The 16,753-nt window shown below is 40.9% G+C and overlaps 1 protein-coding gene across 1 annotated transcript in view; it reads right to left on the bottom strand.

Annotated features, from left to right (window-relative positions):
* PlexB (plexin B) overlaps positions 1 to 16,753 on the bottom strand; it is a 122,689-nt gene that overhangs the window by 48,504 nt on the left and 57,432 nt on the right. Inside the window, exon 7 of the mRNA XM_065225929.1 lies at positions 2,506 to 4,216. Within this exon, the coding sequence (XP_065082001.1) occupies positions 2,506 to 4,216 (1,711 nt within the window). The remainder of the gene's footprint in view (positions 1 to 2,505; positions 4,217 to 16,753) is intronic.

Below are 16,753 nucleotides of genomic sequence, written 5' to 3'. Positions count from 1 at the left end.
GAGACTTTTACGATTGCATTCTGCTGAGTGAACTGAATGAGAATGTTTCAGAAAGAATCACTTTTCCATTTTCTAGCTTTAAACATACATTGACACATTTATATTGCTGTTAATATGGAGAAAACTGTTAAACTGTAACTCAAAAACATAAGCGTCACGCAAATACCGTAAAACTGCTGTGGCCAATTCAACTGATTTAAATCGGTGAACCAAAAACTATCTGACTCGGCTATTTAAACCGTCAGCATTCGGATTTTACGCATTCTATCTGGTTCTCCATCGGTAAAGAAAATTGTTCGGCTGCCTTTCAGTTTATCCTTCTTTCCCTCTACTGCTGTCAGTTCTGAGTCGGCCTGCAGAGTCACTTGGTTGGAAGAATTTACACTCGTTCGGCAATCTTTTTGTAGGTGAGGATGGCTATTTTGATTCTGTGGTGCTCGCGCGAGTGAACGAATTTTCCCATGCTTGGGTGAGAGGTAATCACGCTTACCTATTATCATTTTTACTCACACTGCATCTTTCACTGCAAGGATTTAATAAGGCTGTCCACGAGACAGTTGCGATCAGCTGACTTTTTTGTTTACCAAGAACCTTTGACAGTTAAAATAGTCGCGCAAATGACAACGACCGTTAAGGTTGCTCTAAGTGAAGTAAGAAACGTTCGAAAGAAATTTGAAAAACTCTTATTTCAGTAGCGGGAGTCGTTTGTTATTATTTATTGTTCGTTTTTGCGCGTGATTTAGGGAAAATGGATGTAATGTCGGCCTAAATGTCCCTAATTTGGACCTATACATAAATTCAGCAATCGACTAAGTTTTCAATGGCGACTAAAAATATCAAATACTCCGTAACGTGGGTAGATCACCTTTTCGTGGTACGTTACGGCATGTAAGATCTACCACCGATTTCTAGTCCTGACTACTTCAAACTAGGGGAACAGGATTTTTCAGTAATCCAAGGAACATATCTTAGTCCTTGTTGCTTTTTATGCCTTGTTGATAGTGACAAGACTCGGCTTTGTCAACCGAGGATGATCTTGAAACAAGGAAAAAATGAGTTAGTTACTATGAATGGAGTTCCAATTTCCTGGTCAAACCAAGTGAAATATCTTGGATTAGTACTAGACCAAAAATTAATTCTTTAAGATCACATCGAGTGGATTCAAGCCAATTGTAACAAATATATCAATCCAAACTTTGCCTGACGAAAAAACTTCTAATATTTAAACAAATTTTTAGATCGGCCATGCTTTACGCTGTGCCAATATTGTCTAGTTGTTGCACTACCAGAAAAAAAGCACTTCAAAGGATTCAGAACAAAGTTCTGAAGATGATTTTGAAGTTGCCTACCTGGTACAGTACTACCGAGGTACATAGAATTGCGAATGTTGAGACTTTAGAACAAATGTCCAACAAAATAATTAATAATGTCAGATGAATTCTTTTTATACTTAGATAAGATTTAACTTTAGTTTTAGTTTTTAGTTTTAAGGTGTCACTTATTGACATACAGACTGTTTAAAATACTGTATTGCCAAGGCAGGAACATTGTAAAAACACTTAGATATGTATCACAACAATTTAGGCTGGTAAGTAACTGTAGTAGCTGGAGCACCTAAGTTAAAAATGAAATGCAATTTATTTTTAATTTGCAACAAGAGTTAAAAAAAACCACATGTTTTATTTGAAAAAAATATCGTTTAACACCCAGACAACCAGAAGTCGTATAACAATGTACAGACAGCATCGTAAATTGCTACAGTTTAAGTCAAAATCGCATATAAGAATGGCATACCTCACATTATGTTAAATCGTATAGAATGCAAATTTTCGACCTATATGCGATTACTCATTTTTCAGTCGTAGTGTATCACACATTAAATCAGATTACATCGTAAAACTTTTCAAAATGAATTTGTTATTACAGATTAAATCGTATATGATGTTAAATAAACTCGTTTTAAATTAAATTAAAATATGCACGTATATAGCCTCCCCTTTTGTACGTATAAGCCATTTCTTTGCATTCTATACGAATTATTTGTCTGTATATATGTTTGTATATAACGAAAACAACTTTGAATATACGTGCATTCTGGTTGTCTGGGCATTTAGGACATCGACTTACGCCATCTCTAACTGTCAACGAAAAAAGCAAATTTTTTTATATGTCACTTAATTAGTCCCAGTAATGATTTTCCACATGGGAAAATATGTCCCCGAACGATAATGAGGACACAAAATTGGAGGCGAACCAGCCTCAGGCTGAAAGCCTCCTAAATAAAGATAAATCAATCAATCAATCAGGACACAACGAAATTAAGCAATCGCCCAGGATGGAAACCTTTCAGGTTGGCCCTATACACCACTGGAGGTGCTCAGCATACTTGAGTGAGTCACTGGACGTGCTTAAGACGCGGACAGAAAAAGAACAGACCAAAAAGGAAACACAACATTACTCTAAATAAATCTACAAGCAAAAATATTTTAAAAAGAAATTACTCACCTATTCGAAACCGGAGACTCTGACCAACCCGCACCACCACTAGAGGCAAGTCCTGAATAGTTTGTTCTGTGCCATTTTCATCGGTGGGTAATGGTTGTTGCGCCGGTGGAGTACAAACCAATTGTGTAAGAGCTAAACTTGTAACATTGCACTGCATGGTCCCGATTGTAACATTCACGTCTGATTCATCGCTTGCAATATTTAAATTTTCACCCTCTATTACTAGGGTGTCCCCTTTGTATAACTTTTTGAAATTTGGGAACGGGAAATAAATGGGATCATCCACATACACAATAGTCGATCGCAAGTTTGTGAAATGTTTGTTAAGGTCTTTAACTGTTAGAACGTTATCCATCACAAAAGTTAATTGGAATGTGATCTGGTTTTCGCTCATTTTGAGCGCAATTGGGGAACTTAGTCTGTTTATTGTCGTATCAAGTAAAGAGGCAGTTGTTTGTAGCTCATCCGATGGCATGAATTGAGTGGGTGAGAAAAGTGACACAGTTAATGCCGAACTATCACTTATCAACGATTCCGCAGTCGACATAAACGCAGACGGCTCGGTGGTTATTAAGCTTCGTCGATTTTTAATGCGACTCTGGTTATTTCCCGCAATCACATTTCCATTAAACTGCTCCACGTGCTTCAGAAATGAAAGAAACTTCAAGTTGACTGCTGGTGAAGGACATTCCATCTGGTTTGGATTTAAAACGGTACATATCGATTTGTTGATGCGTTCATCTTCATAATATACTTCAATTTCTGGTTTTTGAATTGAGTCCAGATTGGTACCGTGAACTGTCATCATTCTTCCTCCACTCATAAAACTTTTGAGGGGTTTTATCTGCATAATTTTTGGGTCAACAGTATAATTGTACACGCTACACGTTTCGTAATGACTATGATAGTGATAATTATTTCGGCTTAAACTGTTTTGCTGGTTATCGTCCATGCACTTTAAGGTACGATTTGCTCCATCAATCAAAAGTGTCAAAATTCGTATGTGTTCGGGAGAACGAGCAGCTGACGTGATACAAATCAGCCTACCTGAAGAAGCTTGGGTGATGTTAATATGGCAAGGATAATCATCCAAATATGCCATAATTGTTGAACCAATGTTTAAAAATTTCCCAATTATAGAAACTTTAGTACCTCCGGACTGTGGTCCCATTGTAGGATGCAAACCTGTTAATTGTACGCTTTTATATTGGAATTGTACACTCGATTCAGTGTACCCAGCTTCATTGCCAACTTTAATTGATGCTGTCATTTCTCCTGGAACTGGTCCTGTGCGGCATTCTATTTTGACGGAAATTTCATAATTGATCAGTTCACATGGTACATTGCCAATTCGAATTTTGCCTCGTACATCTTCTTCACGAATGCCCAGATTGCTTCCTTCTATAGTTAGTAATGTTCCGCCTTCTATTGGGCCACTAAGAGGCTTAATGAGATCAATTCTTGGCTTGGGGCATTCATTCAAATTTGTGTCGAACGCGCAGGTCTCGTTATACACGCACTGATTGTTACACCAAGTGCATTGATATTTTTTGTCACGAGTGACGCATAAACTGCAGTCTGCATGCTCTCTATGAGATCCAAGAATATCACACTTGTAAAGAATAATTGACACAGTATCTATGTAATGATTCCGGTTCCAATTCACATCAACTTTTGCTTCGTATTCGTTCGTGTTGGCTTCGTAAGAGTACTGAAATTAAAATTATAAATATCCATTAGAATAATAATACAATACAAAATGTTCATGAGTTATTATGATTGATAACGATGTTTTAATGAAACTGCAAGCATTTCGATATCGTTCAGTTTGCTATCTTTTAATCTAGAAGAAGTTATGCTCATAATATGAAATGATCTTTGCATATTTGTGAATTAATACGATAAAGTCGTACACGAACAAACACAAATCCCCTAAGAGCATCTCCACTGCTAGTTCTCATTTCGGTCATTAAATTACGCCCCGAACGGGTCTCTATTTAGTTTAGCAACCCGACAAAATGCGATTTCCCACTGCTGAGTTGATATAATCAACCACTTCATTCGAGCAGTTAAAATGACGTTTTCTACCACTCGAACTTTGAAATAAAACATTATTTTGAGATTTTTTCTTCTCGAACCACGAGAAAAGTCGCCAACATTTCATAAAAAAATAGAAATTAGTTGGTTCAGTTTTGTGAAATCGCTGGTAGAAAGTCAAGTCAAAACTGCTTCACAAAGTGGTCAATTATAGAAACTCAAACTTCCCCAAAATGACATCTTCATCAAGGTGACTATACATAGGTTTTTTTTTTTTTTTTTTAATTCTTTATTTAAGAGATTTTTAGCCTTAGGCTAGTTCATCTCTAAACTATACATAGGTGTTCTAATGTGTCAAATTCATGATTCAGTTTTGTTGGATCTCCTCGCCCATATAATGACAAAGCTGTATCATCATGTTATACCCACCATGGGTTATGATTCGTTTTGTAGAGGTTTTGTTTTGTTTTGGTGTTGGAGTTATTGTTGTTGCTGTTCGGAGAAAAGGGAGAAAAGTAATCTGCAGAATAAATTACTGTTGTTTAGAAATTGAATTCCCATTTTAATTTCGTTTCGACTCAGGAGTTATTGTTATTCGGTCAGGCTCCGCACTCGGTGGAGGGTGTTTTTGGGAAGCTAAGGAGAAAAGCCAAGATAACCGGAACGACTTCGATGGCCAAGAAGATCGACAAGATTCAATCGATGTTCGTGGCGTGTGGCATTCGGATGCTCGATTAATCATTCGTTCGCTTGCTGGGAAGCTTCGGATAAATCTGGCAGAACAATCGCTGATGCAAGCACTGCCTCAAGCATGTGCCATGACTCCACCTAATAAGAAGGACACCAAGTAACCCATCCTCAACGCGCTGAGTAAAGTGCAGCGAGGCATCGGCCAAGGCCAAGATGAAAATAATAAATAATTACTCTTATCCTGAAGACAGTCTACTATCACTGTACGAACTACAAACAGATCGTTACGGTCCTGCTGGAGCATGGTACCGATCATTTGCTGGAGAAGTTTCCGATGATGCCGGGCACTCAATCGAAGCCCATGCTGGCCCATCCGACCAAGGGCGTGCTGGAACGGTTCGTTCGATGGAATCGATTTCACCTGCGAGCGGAAGTACGACGGAGAACGGGCTCAGATTCATCTGCTGGAGGAGTGTCAACTTCAGTAGTCTGAATCAGGAGAAGAAAACCACCAAGTATCCGGATATAATCGTGCGGCTGGATAACACTAGGAAGGAAACCGTCACCAGTGCTATTCTGGACTGCGAGGCCATGGCGTGGGATCCCGAGAAAAAACAGATTTTACCATTCCAGATGTTGAGTACCCGGAAGCGGAAAGACGCCAACGAGGCGGATATTAAGGTTCAGGTGTCTTTATGTTCGACCTGCTCTACTTGAACGGCAACCCGCTGGTGGAGTGTCCCTTCCTCGAGCGTCGGGAGCTTCTGTACAAGCACTTCAGTGTATTCGGAGTTGAACAGAAGTATGACACCCGACTGCATACCAGATATATTGAAGAACTCAGTGGCGTTTCCTTAACCTCAATCTACCTGTGCACCAACTCTTAAAACATAACAACTATCAAAATATTGCTTGCAATGGATGGATATCGAGTAAACTAGAAGATTAAATGTATTTTTCAACCGATTCGAGCATGAATATGGCATTAAATCTGGTTTTGAAAGTTGATCACAGGTGAAAAGTGAGGTGATGGGACGCCACAGGAAGAACTACATCGTTTCCTGGACGAAGCGGTCGAAGGTAACTGCGAAGGTCTGATGGTTAAAACCCTCTAGAAGGAAGCCACCTAAGAAATTGCCCAAAGATCCAGGAATTGGCTGAAACTGAAGACTAGCTGGATCAGGTAGTCTTCGGAGGCTACAATAGGAAATCCGAAGCCGGATCCCGAAAGGGAAACCGATGCCGGATCCCGAAAGGGAATCCGATGCCGGATCCCGAAAGGGAATCCGATGCCGGATCCCGAAAGGGAATCCGATGCCGGATCCCGATACCGGATCCCGAAAGGGAATCCGATGCCGGATCCCGAAAGGGAATTCGAAGCCCGATCCCGAAAGGGTATTCGAAGCCGGATCCCGAAAGGGACTCTGATGCCGGATCCCGATTCATTAGTTGATGGGTCGATAGGTAGGGTCCAAGTGTGGGAGCTGCCTCCCTGGCGTCGGTAGCATTGGTGCTCAGCACGGAAAAAACGACGGAAAACAAATTAACGAAAAAAAAAAAGGTTGTAGTTAAGGTAGTTAGTAGAAGATTAGTAAAAATTAAGTTTAAGTTTTATTAAAGATAAAATAAAAGTTAAACCTTAAGTTAAGTTAATAAGGTACAGTTTTGTTAAACTTAAGCAAAATATATGTTTAAGTTAAAGTAAAACATAGTAACAGTTAGGTTAAAGTTATTTCCAGAAAACTTCAGGGAAACTTCTTGAAGTTCTTTCATCTTCTTGGATTTTTTTCAAAGTTCTTGGAACTTATTAAAACTTGACACTTCTTGTTAGTTAAGATTAAGTCAAAGTTAAGTTAATTTGCTAAAATGTTAAAGTTAATTACAAATAAAGTAAAATTAATTAGATAAAGATTAGTCCAATAAAGTACAAGTTTCGTTAAAGATAAACTCAAATTTTTTGAACTTCTTGAAACTTCTGGGAGTGTCGTGAAATTTCTTGGAAGTTCTTGCTATGTTAAAATTGGAGAAACCGAATACGGATCCCAATGGGGATTCCGTAGACGGATCCCGATGGGGAATCCAAAGACGGATTCTGTAGACGGATCTCGATGGGGAAACCGAATACGGATCCCGATGGAGATTCCTTAGACGTATCTCGATGGAGATTCTGTAGACGGATCCCGATGGGGATTCCGTAAACGGTGTAGCGTCGTGCGTTTATTTCGTTTCAATTTTTAGTTTAGTTTAGAATAACTATGGTTAGTATTTGAACCTTGTAACTAATTAAGAATTTCAATGCAATTAAAAAAGAGTGATTCGTTTCCAATGCAATGTAGCAAAAAACTTCGTGATACGTACATTTGTCGGGATTTTTATGACAAGATAAAAGTGAGCTTGCAGATATGAAGCTTTTATAGCAAGCTAGCAGATGTAGCTTTTGTTTATAGATAGGGAAATACGTGAAAGAGATAGGATTCAAATGAACACCTGAGTAAAATGGTTAAGCCAAAAGCCGTTGGTAGAGTCCCCATTACGTTACAACCTCGGGGACCGTGACATTCGAGAGCTCGGACCGCAGAAGTACGAAGCCAATTGCATACCTCGGTTCGGATTTTAACCAAAGAGGAGAAGATTACATTTCATCTCGGGCGGTCATAGCGGAAACATAGTTCGCGAAGCCGTGCGACGGTACGTTGGTCTCTCTCTTCCGTGGAGCGAATCTCCCGGGAAATGCTCGACTCCGTCGATGCTCAGCTCTCTAGAAAGCAAATCGGAAGCCTTCCGTCCAGCCGCCACTACCTCCGCACCTCTAATTTCGGCCATACCGCACACGGATCACTTTTCGTCACTGCACGCCATCTCCGCAGCTTGATCGGCGCCATTCCGAGACCGCCGCCATCATCACAGGTCGTCGGAAGGTTGACAATCGCCATCGCCAGGACTTTGGTAAGGTCACCGGCCGCCATTACCGCTCCATCCGTCGCTATCACCGATTCATCCGACGCCATCATCGCATCGCATCGCATCGAAAAAACCTGCGCAGGTATGTCCGTACTTTTTTTTATGGCCATGAATAGTTTGCTTTTTGAACCGAGTTTAGTCCAACCCGAATGAATGTTAAGGAATGATGTGAATATAGATTGAAAATTGTAGTTTTTTCGTTGAGTTACTTATTTTTCTGTCACGTTTTTTTAGCTGACTCGCTCGCCATTGAGTTCTTGGGCTCGTCTTGTTGCCTCCCTAAGCGGACCCCCCGCATGCTAATTCTTTTGTTAATATACTTAATGTCATTAGACTTTCTGAAGTTTCTTATTTAAGTTTATTTGATGATTATGATATCTCAAGATTATGATATTTAATAAATTATTACAAGCTCTAATTGAACTAATAAATCATATTCCATGCTTTATTAAGTACCTGCACTTGTGCTTGTAATCTAAAATTAAACGTGTTTCAAGTACTTTTGATTTAAACCTATACCTATTTATAATACCTTCATGTGACTAAAATGCTTCATTTTGAAGTAAGTTTCCTAGCTGATTTTTAAATTATATAGGGTATATGTTCCAATTACGCTCACACGCTTCCACTATGTCGCACCACTAAAATACGTATGGGTATGTCACAATAGAAGCACGCCACAGTGGAAATCCCGAGCCATAGTTAAAACACTTATCCCAAATCAAAATGAAGCACATATAAGATTAGTTACAATACCATGTACAAAAATCATGTTTAACATTGTTTCCTGAGTAATACTTCAATGAAAACAACAATGAAAGCTTGTCATAGAAGGAGCACCGTTGGGCACTTTCTGAAATATTTCAATAGTATAATTCCCTTGCAAACCCAAATAAATCTATCTGCGTAAAAATAAATAAAATAAGAGTGATTTGCGGCAAAACCCGCCAGTATGACACCCAACGTCAGTGCCTATACGTAAGCGTACTACGACGCGGCTCTCAATAAAGGAGTTACAAGCGTGATACTATCACTGCTAGACTAGATCTTTGGTTTTCTCATGTAGTGGTTTATCAGAGAGGGGAAGCTTAGTAATCCCCATTGCCTGCCCATGACGCCATTCTATCGCGGCATGAGCCAGCAACGCCGACCATAAACCTACCGTCTCCAACAATCCACTATAAAGCATGAAATTAAGCCCGCCCACCAACAGCAAGGTGCAAAAACTAGCCAAGGGGAGGGTAAAAATGTTCCAAATTTTCCCAGATTTTTAAAACATGTTGTTTTAAAAATATCACTGCAATTGATTTACCCTCTAATAAAAAAATAAAAAGCCAAACTTGCTACTTTAATTATTAAAGGCCGTCAACGTTGGACATTATTGGAATTTTAAGGTAATTCTGAAAAAAAGTTTACAGTTAAGTGTGAGGCGAATTCTTTGTGAAATCAAAGGAGAATTTCAAGCTACTTCTGAATAGAATTTCACCCATTTTTGTGGGCTTCGGAGTCATGCGGCGTCACCCATCATTTAGACGTATTGTGAGTGCCACGAAGTGAGGGTTCGATTCCCGCTCCAACCGGTGCAAATTTTGGCAACCTGAAAATTTCCCTACTATTCTAATGGGTATGGTGTGTTGTCCGTTGTCTAGTGTTAAATATTTAGTTTGTACAACCTCTGGTTGAAGACGATGTCAATTGTCTTTTCAACTCTGATGACAATTGCATGGAGATTTTGTCAAACAGTTACCGCTCAACTACAGAGCCAAGCAGACGCTTTTACGCTACAGCTAATTCTGGAAGTCGATCCCAAGCTTAAATTCTTTTCGTTTCGCTGCGTTATCTCATCGCCGAGCCGTTGTGTGTTTCTGCGTACTACGACTCTGCGATGGTGCGCCGCGAGAACACATTCCGCATAGATTATGCGGCTTTGCCAAAAAAACCGGACTATGCGAAGGTGCAAAATTTCGTTGGAACTGTTCTGGGCTTAAAGCCAGGTGAAGTGATACGAATTCAGTGTAGCCGAAGTATCGGATGTGCTTTCGTGAAGGTCGTCGACCTGGCGTTGGCACAAAAAGTGTGCGAAGAACACGACGGAAAACACGAAGTGATAGTGGAGGGAGAGAAGAAGATCCCCCTGCGAATAACGATGGAGGACGGAGCAGTGGAGGTGAAGATATTCGATCTGTCTGAGGACGTGTCGGACGATGCGATCACAAAATTCCTATCCGCTTACGGTGACGTCATCTCAGTGCGTGAACAGATGTGCGGTAGCGATCAACAATATCAATTTCCGAATATCTCCACTGGTGTTCGGATTGCGAAAATGATTGTAAAGCACAACATTGAGTCGTGGGTCTTTGTAGATGGTGAATCGACGTTCCTATCTTATTTTGGCCAACGTCAAACCTGCCGACACTGTCGGGAATTCATCCACATCGGCGCGTCCTGCGTACAGAACAAAAAGCTGCTTGTTCAAAAATCGTATGCCGATGCCACGAAACAGCCAGCAGCAATGTCAACAAAAACAATTGCGAAGCCGCCAGCCTCAAAACCAGCGTTGCCGAGTCAATCTACGCCGGGACTGAGATACCCGCCACCGAAGAAGCAGAAGCAGCAGCAGCAGCAGCTGATGCCGGTACCTGCAACAAAACCGATCGACACACAATCGGAACTACATTTTCCACCGCTTACTACCCCGATCATACCCATATCGGGTTCGAAGCAACCATCGGATAGCAGGTCGTTGTCTAGTACTTCTGGTCAACAACCTCCTGTTACTGGCAAAGCCGATGGCAACGAGACAGACGAATCAGCAATGTCAACCAACAGCACACGTTCGAGAGGGCGCCGCCAAACTAGGAAACGGCGAGACGGCAGCGACGACGAGCGAGATCAGGACTTTTGAAAATGGATCAGTTTGCCAGTTACAACGTTGCCACCATAAATATAAACACGATCACCAACGAAACGAAACTCAACGCCCTCCGAACTTTTTGTAGAACGATGGAACTCGACATCGTTTTTCTGCAAGAAGTGGAGAACGAGCAGCTCTCCATTCCTGGCTACAACCTCGTCACAAACGTTGATCACACAAGGAGAGGAACGGCGATAGCGCTGAAGGAGTACATACGTTTCTCTCATGTCGAGAAGAGCTTAGATGGACGACTTGTTGCTCTCCGCATCGAAAACACGACTCTAGCCAACATATATGCACCGTCGGGCACAGCCATGCGCGCCGAACGAGAGAGTTTTTTCAATAATACCATTGCTTACTATCTGCGGCACAATACAGAAAATATACTCCTCGCCGGCGACTTCAACTGTGTACTGCGACCATGTGACTCGTCGGGCTACAATAATAGCTCTCCAATCCACTATACAGCAGTTTCAACTAAGCGACGTCTGGGTGAAGCTGTATCCCACGACCCCCTCGCCCACATATATAACACACAACTCTGTCTCTCGGCTCGATCGCATGTTCATCAGCAATGGACTCTGCACAAAACTGCGAAATGCAGCCACACATGTGTGTTCGTTCACGAATCACAAAGCGCTTACTGCTCGAATATGTCTTCCCAGCCTTGGCCGCGAACCTGGTCGCGGTTATTGGTCATTGCGTCCTCACCTTCTGAATGCAGAAAACGTCGGCGAGTTCCAGATTACATGGCAATATGTAACCCGACAGAGACGGAACTTTCCAAATTGGATCACGTGGTGGCTGTCATACGCTAAGCCGAAAATCCAGTCCTTCTTCCGATGGAAATCTCGCGAGGCATACGGCGAGTTTAATGCAGAACACCAACGACTGTACGCGCAGCTTCAGCAAGCGTATGATGGTTATTTCCAGAATCCAGCGATGATAGCTACGATTAACCGCGTGAAAGCACAGATGCTCGCACACCAGCGCAGCTTCTCGCAGAACTTCATGCGCATCAACGATACCTTCATTGCAGGTGAAAACATTAGTACGTTTCAGCTAGGAGACCGACGGAGGAAAAAAACCGTTATCACAGAGCTGCGTGGCGAAAACAACGAAACTCTAAACACCTCCGAAGCAATCGAAAACCATCTGTTTCGTTACTTCAAGGAATTATACACAGCGACAGAAGAAAATGATGGAGCACGGCACCCTTTCCAATGCGAGAGAGTGGTACCCGAAAATGACGAGTGCAACGAAGCTTGCGTGGCAGAAATTACAACATCCGAGATTTTGTCGTCTATTCGTACATCGGCTAAAAGGAAGGCTGCGGGAAGCGACGGGTTACCCGTCGAATTTTACCAACGTACATTCGATGTCATCCACCGAGAACTGAACCTCGTATTGAATGAGGCTCTGACAAATGAGCTACCCCCTGAGTTCGCCAACGGAGTAATTGTGTTAGTGCGAAAGAGAGGAACGGCAAACACCGCTCGAGGATACCGCCCGATCAGTCTTCTGAATGCGGACTTTAAAATTCTCAGTAGGATTCTGAAAGCACGTCTCGAGCTCGTGATGAGGACTCACCGCGTGCTGAGTGGTGCACAAAAATGTTCCAACGATGGGCATTCAATTTTCGAAGCCACTCTTTCTCTGAAAGATCGAATTGCTCAACTGATAGCGAGGAAGCAAAAAAGGAAGCTGATTAGCTACGATCTCGACCATGCTTTCGATCGGGTATCCCTTTCTTTCCTTCACGAAACAATGCGGCAGCTGGGAATAAACACAACCTTCGTCAGTTTACTTGCACGAATTGCCGATCAATCCTTTTCTCGTTTGCTAGTTAATGGACATCTTTCGCAGCGTTTCCCCATCGAACGGTCGGTCCGACAGGGAGACCCGTTGTCGATGTTACTTTTTGTCATTTATCTTCATCCGTTCCTGCAACAGCTAGAGCGACAACTCGGTACTGACCTAGTGGTGGCGTATGCAGATGATGTATCTGTGATAGTCACCAATATAAATGTGATTGAACGCATCAATGGACTCTTTGACGATTTTGAACGAGCCGCCGGTGCAAAACTAAACAGACTGAAAACGGTTGCAATCGACGTCGGGCTCATTGATGGAGATCCACTGAATGTGCCGTGGTTGCAAACTGCAGAAAAGGTAAAGATCCTGGGCGTGTTTTTTTACCAATTCAATTCGCGCAATGATTAAAATTAATTGCGATGTGCTTGTATCCAAATTCGCACAGCAGTTGTGGTTGCACTCGCTGAGGAATCTCAATCTTCAACAAAAAGTGACACTATTGAACACCTTCATAACGGCAAAGATCTGGTATGTGGCATCCATCGTCCCACCGTATTGTGTCCACACGGCGAAAATAACGGCAACTATGGGCTCATTTTTGTGGCGCGGACTACCAGCGCGGGTTCCAATGGAACAAATGGCGCGTGACAGAGCATCTGGCGGAATGAAGCTGCAGCTACCGGCATTGAAGTGCAAAGCGCTGCTAGTGAATCGTCACATACAGGCACGGGATTCCCTTCCGTTCTATCAATCCCTTCTCAACCAAGGAATTTCTCCCCCCGCAGACCTTCCCTGCCTCAAGTTAATTTCCCAGCAAATTCCCCTTCTCCCACCATTTGTTCGAGAGCAGCCCTCTAGTGAACAAATACATCGCCTGTTTTTGGAGCGGACGGAAACACCACGGGTCGAAAGGAAAAATCCTGGCACGAACTGGAAGCGTATATGGTTAAACATCGCAACGAAACAGCTGTCATCGAGCCATCGAAGCAGCTTATACTTGCTCATAAATGAGAAGACGGAGCACCGAAAATTAATGAGAACCATCCAACGTGCGGACGATGAGAATTGTTTGCATTGCAATGCTGTGGTTGAAGAGCTGCAACACAAATTCAGTGTTTGCCCTCGAGTAGCACACGCATGGGCTTTTGTACAACAGAAGATGACGATGATACTTGGAGGCTGGCAACGACTGTCTTTCGAAGAACTGCTGCGCCCAGCACTATTAAACATAGGACTAACAAAACGAAGTCAAATATTGAAGATGCTTATATTATACATCACCTATGTTAATAAAGTTAACGTTAGAATCGATGTTAGTGCACTTGAATTCTACTTAATATGTGAAAACTAAATTATTTTGTAAATAATCTTTTAAGAACATTGGAATAAACGATACAATTTTACAAAAAAAAAAAAAATAAAGAAAATACAATCCGGAAGAGAAATCATAGAAAATTCTTATGATGAAATTTAAGGAGTATGCTGATCCGAATCGTGAGAATAATTTCAATGGAGTTCTGTCCAATGTTTCTATGGAGATTAATTTTATTAATATTTAAAGCACAATTTCTGAGAGACTTTCAAAACCATTTTGGCAAAGTACTTGAGTACTTAGGTAATACTGAAAAGGATTTCAAACCAATTCTAACCGGATAAGTCTGAGAAGAGTGTGACGGTCATTCTGAAGAGTGGAGGAGATTGTAAATTGGAGGAAATTGTTAAAAATATTTTAAGAATTTCATTTCTCAATGGACACAAAATTGAGTCAATTCTTGGGAATTATAACTCTCCAATCACTAGTTGTGGAAATGGAGAGTGATTTATGAGAGATTTCAAGAGGTAATGCTAAGAACTCTTAGAATGTAACTGGAAAAGTTTTGATATTTTCAAGATTATTTTAGGGGAATATAGAAAAGGAACATGATGGAATTCTAGGATGATTCAAATTGACTTAAAAAAAGGCGAAGATATCCTGTGAAGAGTTCCAAGTAAATTCAGACTAACTGACTAACTAACTAACTAACTAACCAATGATCTGGGACGCAGGAAAATATTAATTCCGGAGTTTAGAATCATTGCAAGATCCTGAGACTTCAAAAATGAAACTATCAGACGTTCATTTTAGTAATATAATAAAATTATTCTTTGGTATAATGGTCATGGGAATAGTGGAGTTACCCGTAGTTTAGGTAAACTGTGTGTGAGTTCCACGATGATAGGCTTTTATTCCCACTTCAGCCCGGTGAATTTTGATTGTATGATGTCAAGAATTAAACTGTAAATCTGATCAACCTTAGAGTAATATTAGAATTATTTAGAACTAATAAAATTTTTATATTCTGGTACTTAAATAGTAAGGAGTACATCGACTATTATTTCAAAAAATCCATCCCATCAAATTTCCTTGATTCTCTGCTTCTCATTCTTTTTAAAAAAAGTTACAGTTTAAAAAACAATTCAAACCATATTGTCTCCTTTTTTTACCCACCTTTAACTCAATTTTTGAAATGCTGCGTAATAGATATTTGAACTTTTTGGGCACAGCGTGTCAATACTTTTCAACTTTTGGATGATTTTAGCAATGCTAACAAGTTATTTGCCCTATAAAATTTATTTAAACATGTAATTTGTAACCATTCTAGTACTTTAAATAAATTCCAGATGATCATACTGACCTATTTTTACGGGAGATTGACACATCACTTTGATTTCAATAGCATTATGTTAAAAAGAGGATTTTTTGGAGCATTCCAGATTTTCCCAGATTTTATATTTTACCTGGTCCAGATTTTTCTGAAAATGACCTGGCAACGCTGAGCACTATACAACCAGTTGTGTATAGTGAATAGGAAAGGCTTTAGCGTACGGTCGAACGGTGGTCGTGTATCGGTCCTTTTACATGCAAGAAGAACAGATGATCAGTCAGAGTAGTCAGTTGTAAATAAACCATCCCCGCGATCGGCCGACGGCAAATAAACGTTGTATCATTGTGAAATAAAAGTGTAATCTCTAACCGCGATTATATGTGCTTTTTCATAGTGACGATATCACTGCGTGTAGGAACGTGCGTGAGACACCGGCGATTACCATCGCTTTTATGTGCGTGAACAATGTGCAAAGATATTTACATCACCATGTGGGGCACACAGACTCCAAGTGTGTCACAATTCAAACCAATTAGGTTTTGCACCGTCGGGGTTAACCTCAATCTGATGACAGTTCAGTGGTACTGTTTACGTGGACTTAGTCGATTTTTTCTTGGGTTTCTCGTTAATTTTTCAGACTGCAGCGAGATGTAAACCATACTTCTGAACTCAGTGTTAATCGGTTGAACGTTTTTGACAGTTCAGTGGTACTGTTTACAAGCACTTAGTCGTTTTTTCGAAAAAAAAAATATTCTAAAATTTCCGAATTTTAACTTGAAAATTGTCGAGGAACAGCGCGGTGTAAGGATGTTGCTCGTGGACAATGCAGAAGTGTGGTTTACATATCACTGCAGTCTGAAAAATTATCGAGAAAATCTACCCAAGAAAAAATCGACTAAGTCCACGTAAACAGTACCACTGAACTGTCATCAGATTGAGGTTAACCCCGACGGTGCAAAACCTAATACGCAAACGGTTTTAAACCAATCAATATTATACGACCTTTGCATGCCGTGGTGTTACATTCAACCGTGCGCATTTTAGTGTTTAAAATGTATTATAATGAGTAATATCTTACGGGAAGCGTCGTGATCATTTTATAGACCACCCACAACCATTTTACATTGAAGATTGGCAATATTTGCACTTTTATTAGAAAGAAAACAACAGGGTGTACGAACAGTTT

Source organism: Ochlerotatus camptorhynchus, unplaced genomic scaffold (assembly GCF_037179485.1).
Source record: "Ochlerotatus camptorhynchus isolate MF236.1 unplaced genomic scaffold, CSIRO-AGI_Acam_v1.1 ptg000241l, whole genome shotgun sequence".
Taxonomy (NCBI): Eukaryota; Metazoa; Arthropoda; class Insecta; order Diptera; family Culicidae; genus Ochlerotatus; species Ochlerotatus camptorhynchus.
Note: the sequence above shows the minus strand (reverse complement) of the source record. Positions and strands in the feature narration are given on the sequence as shown.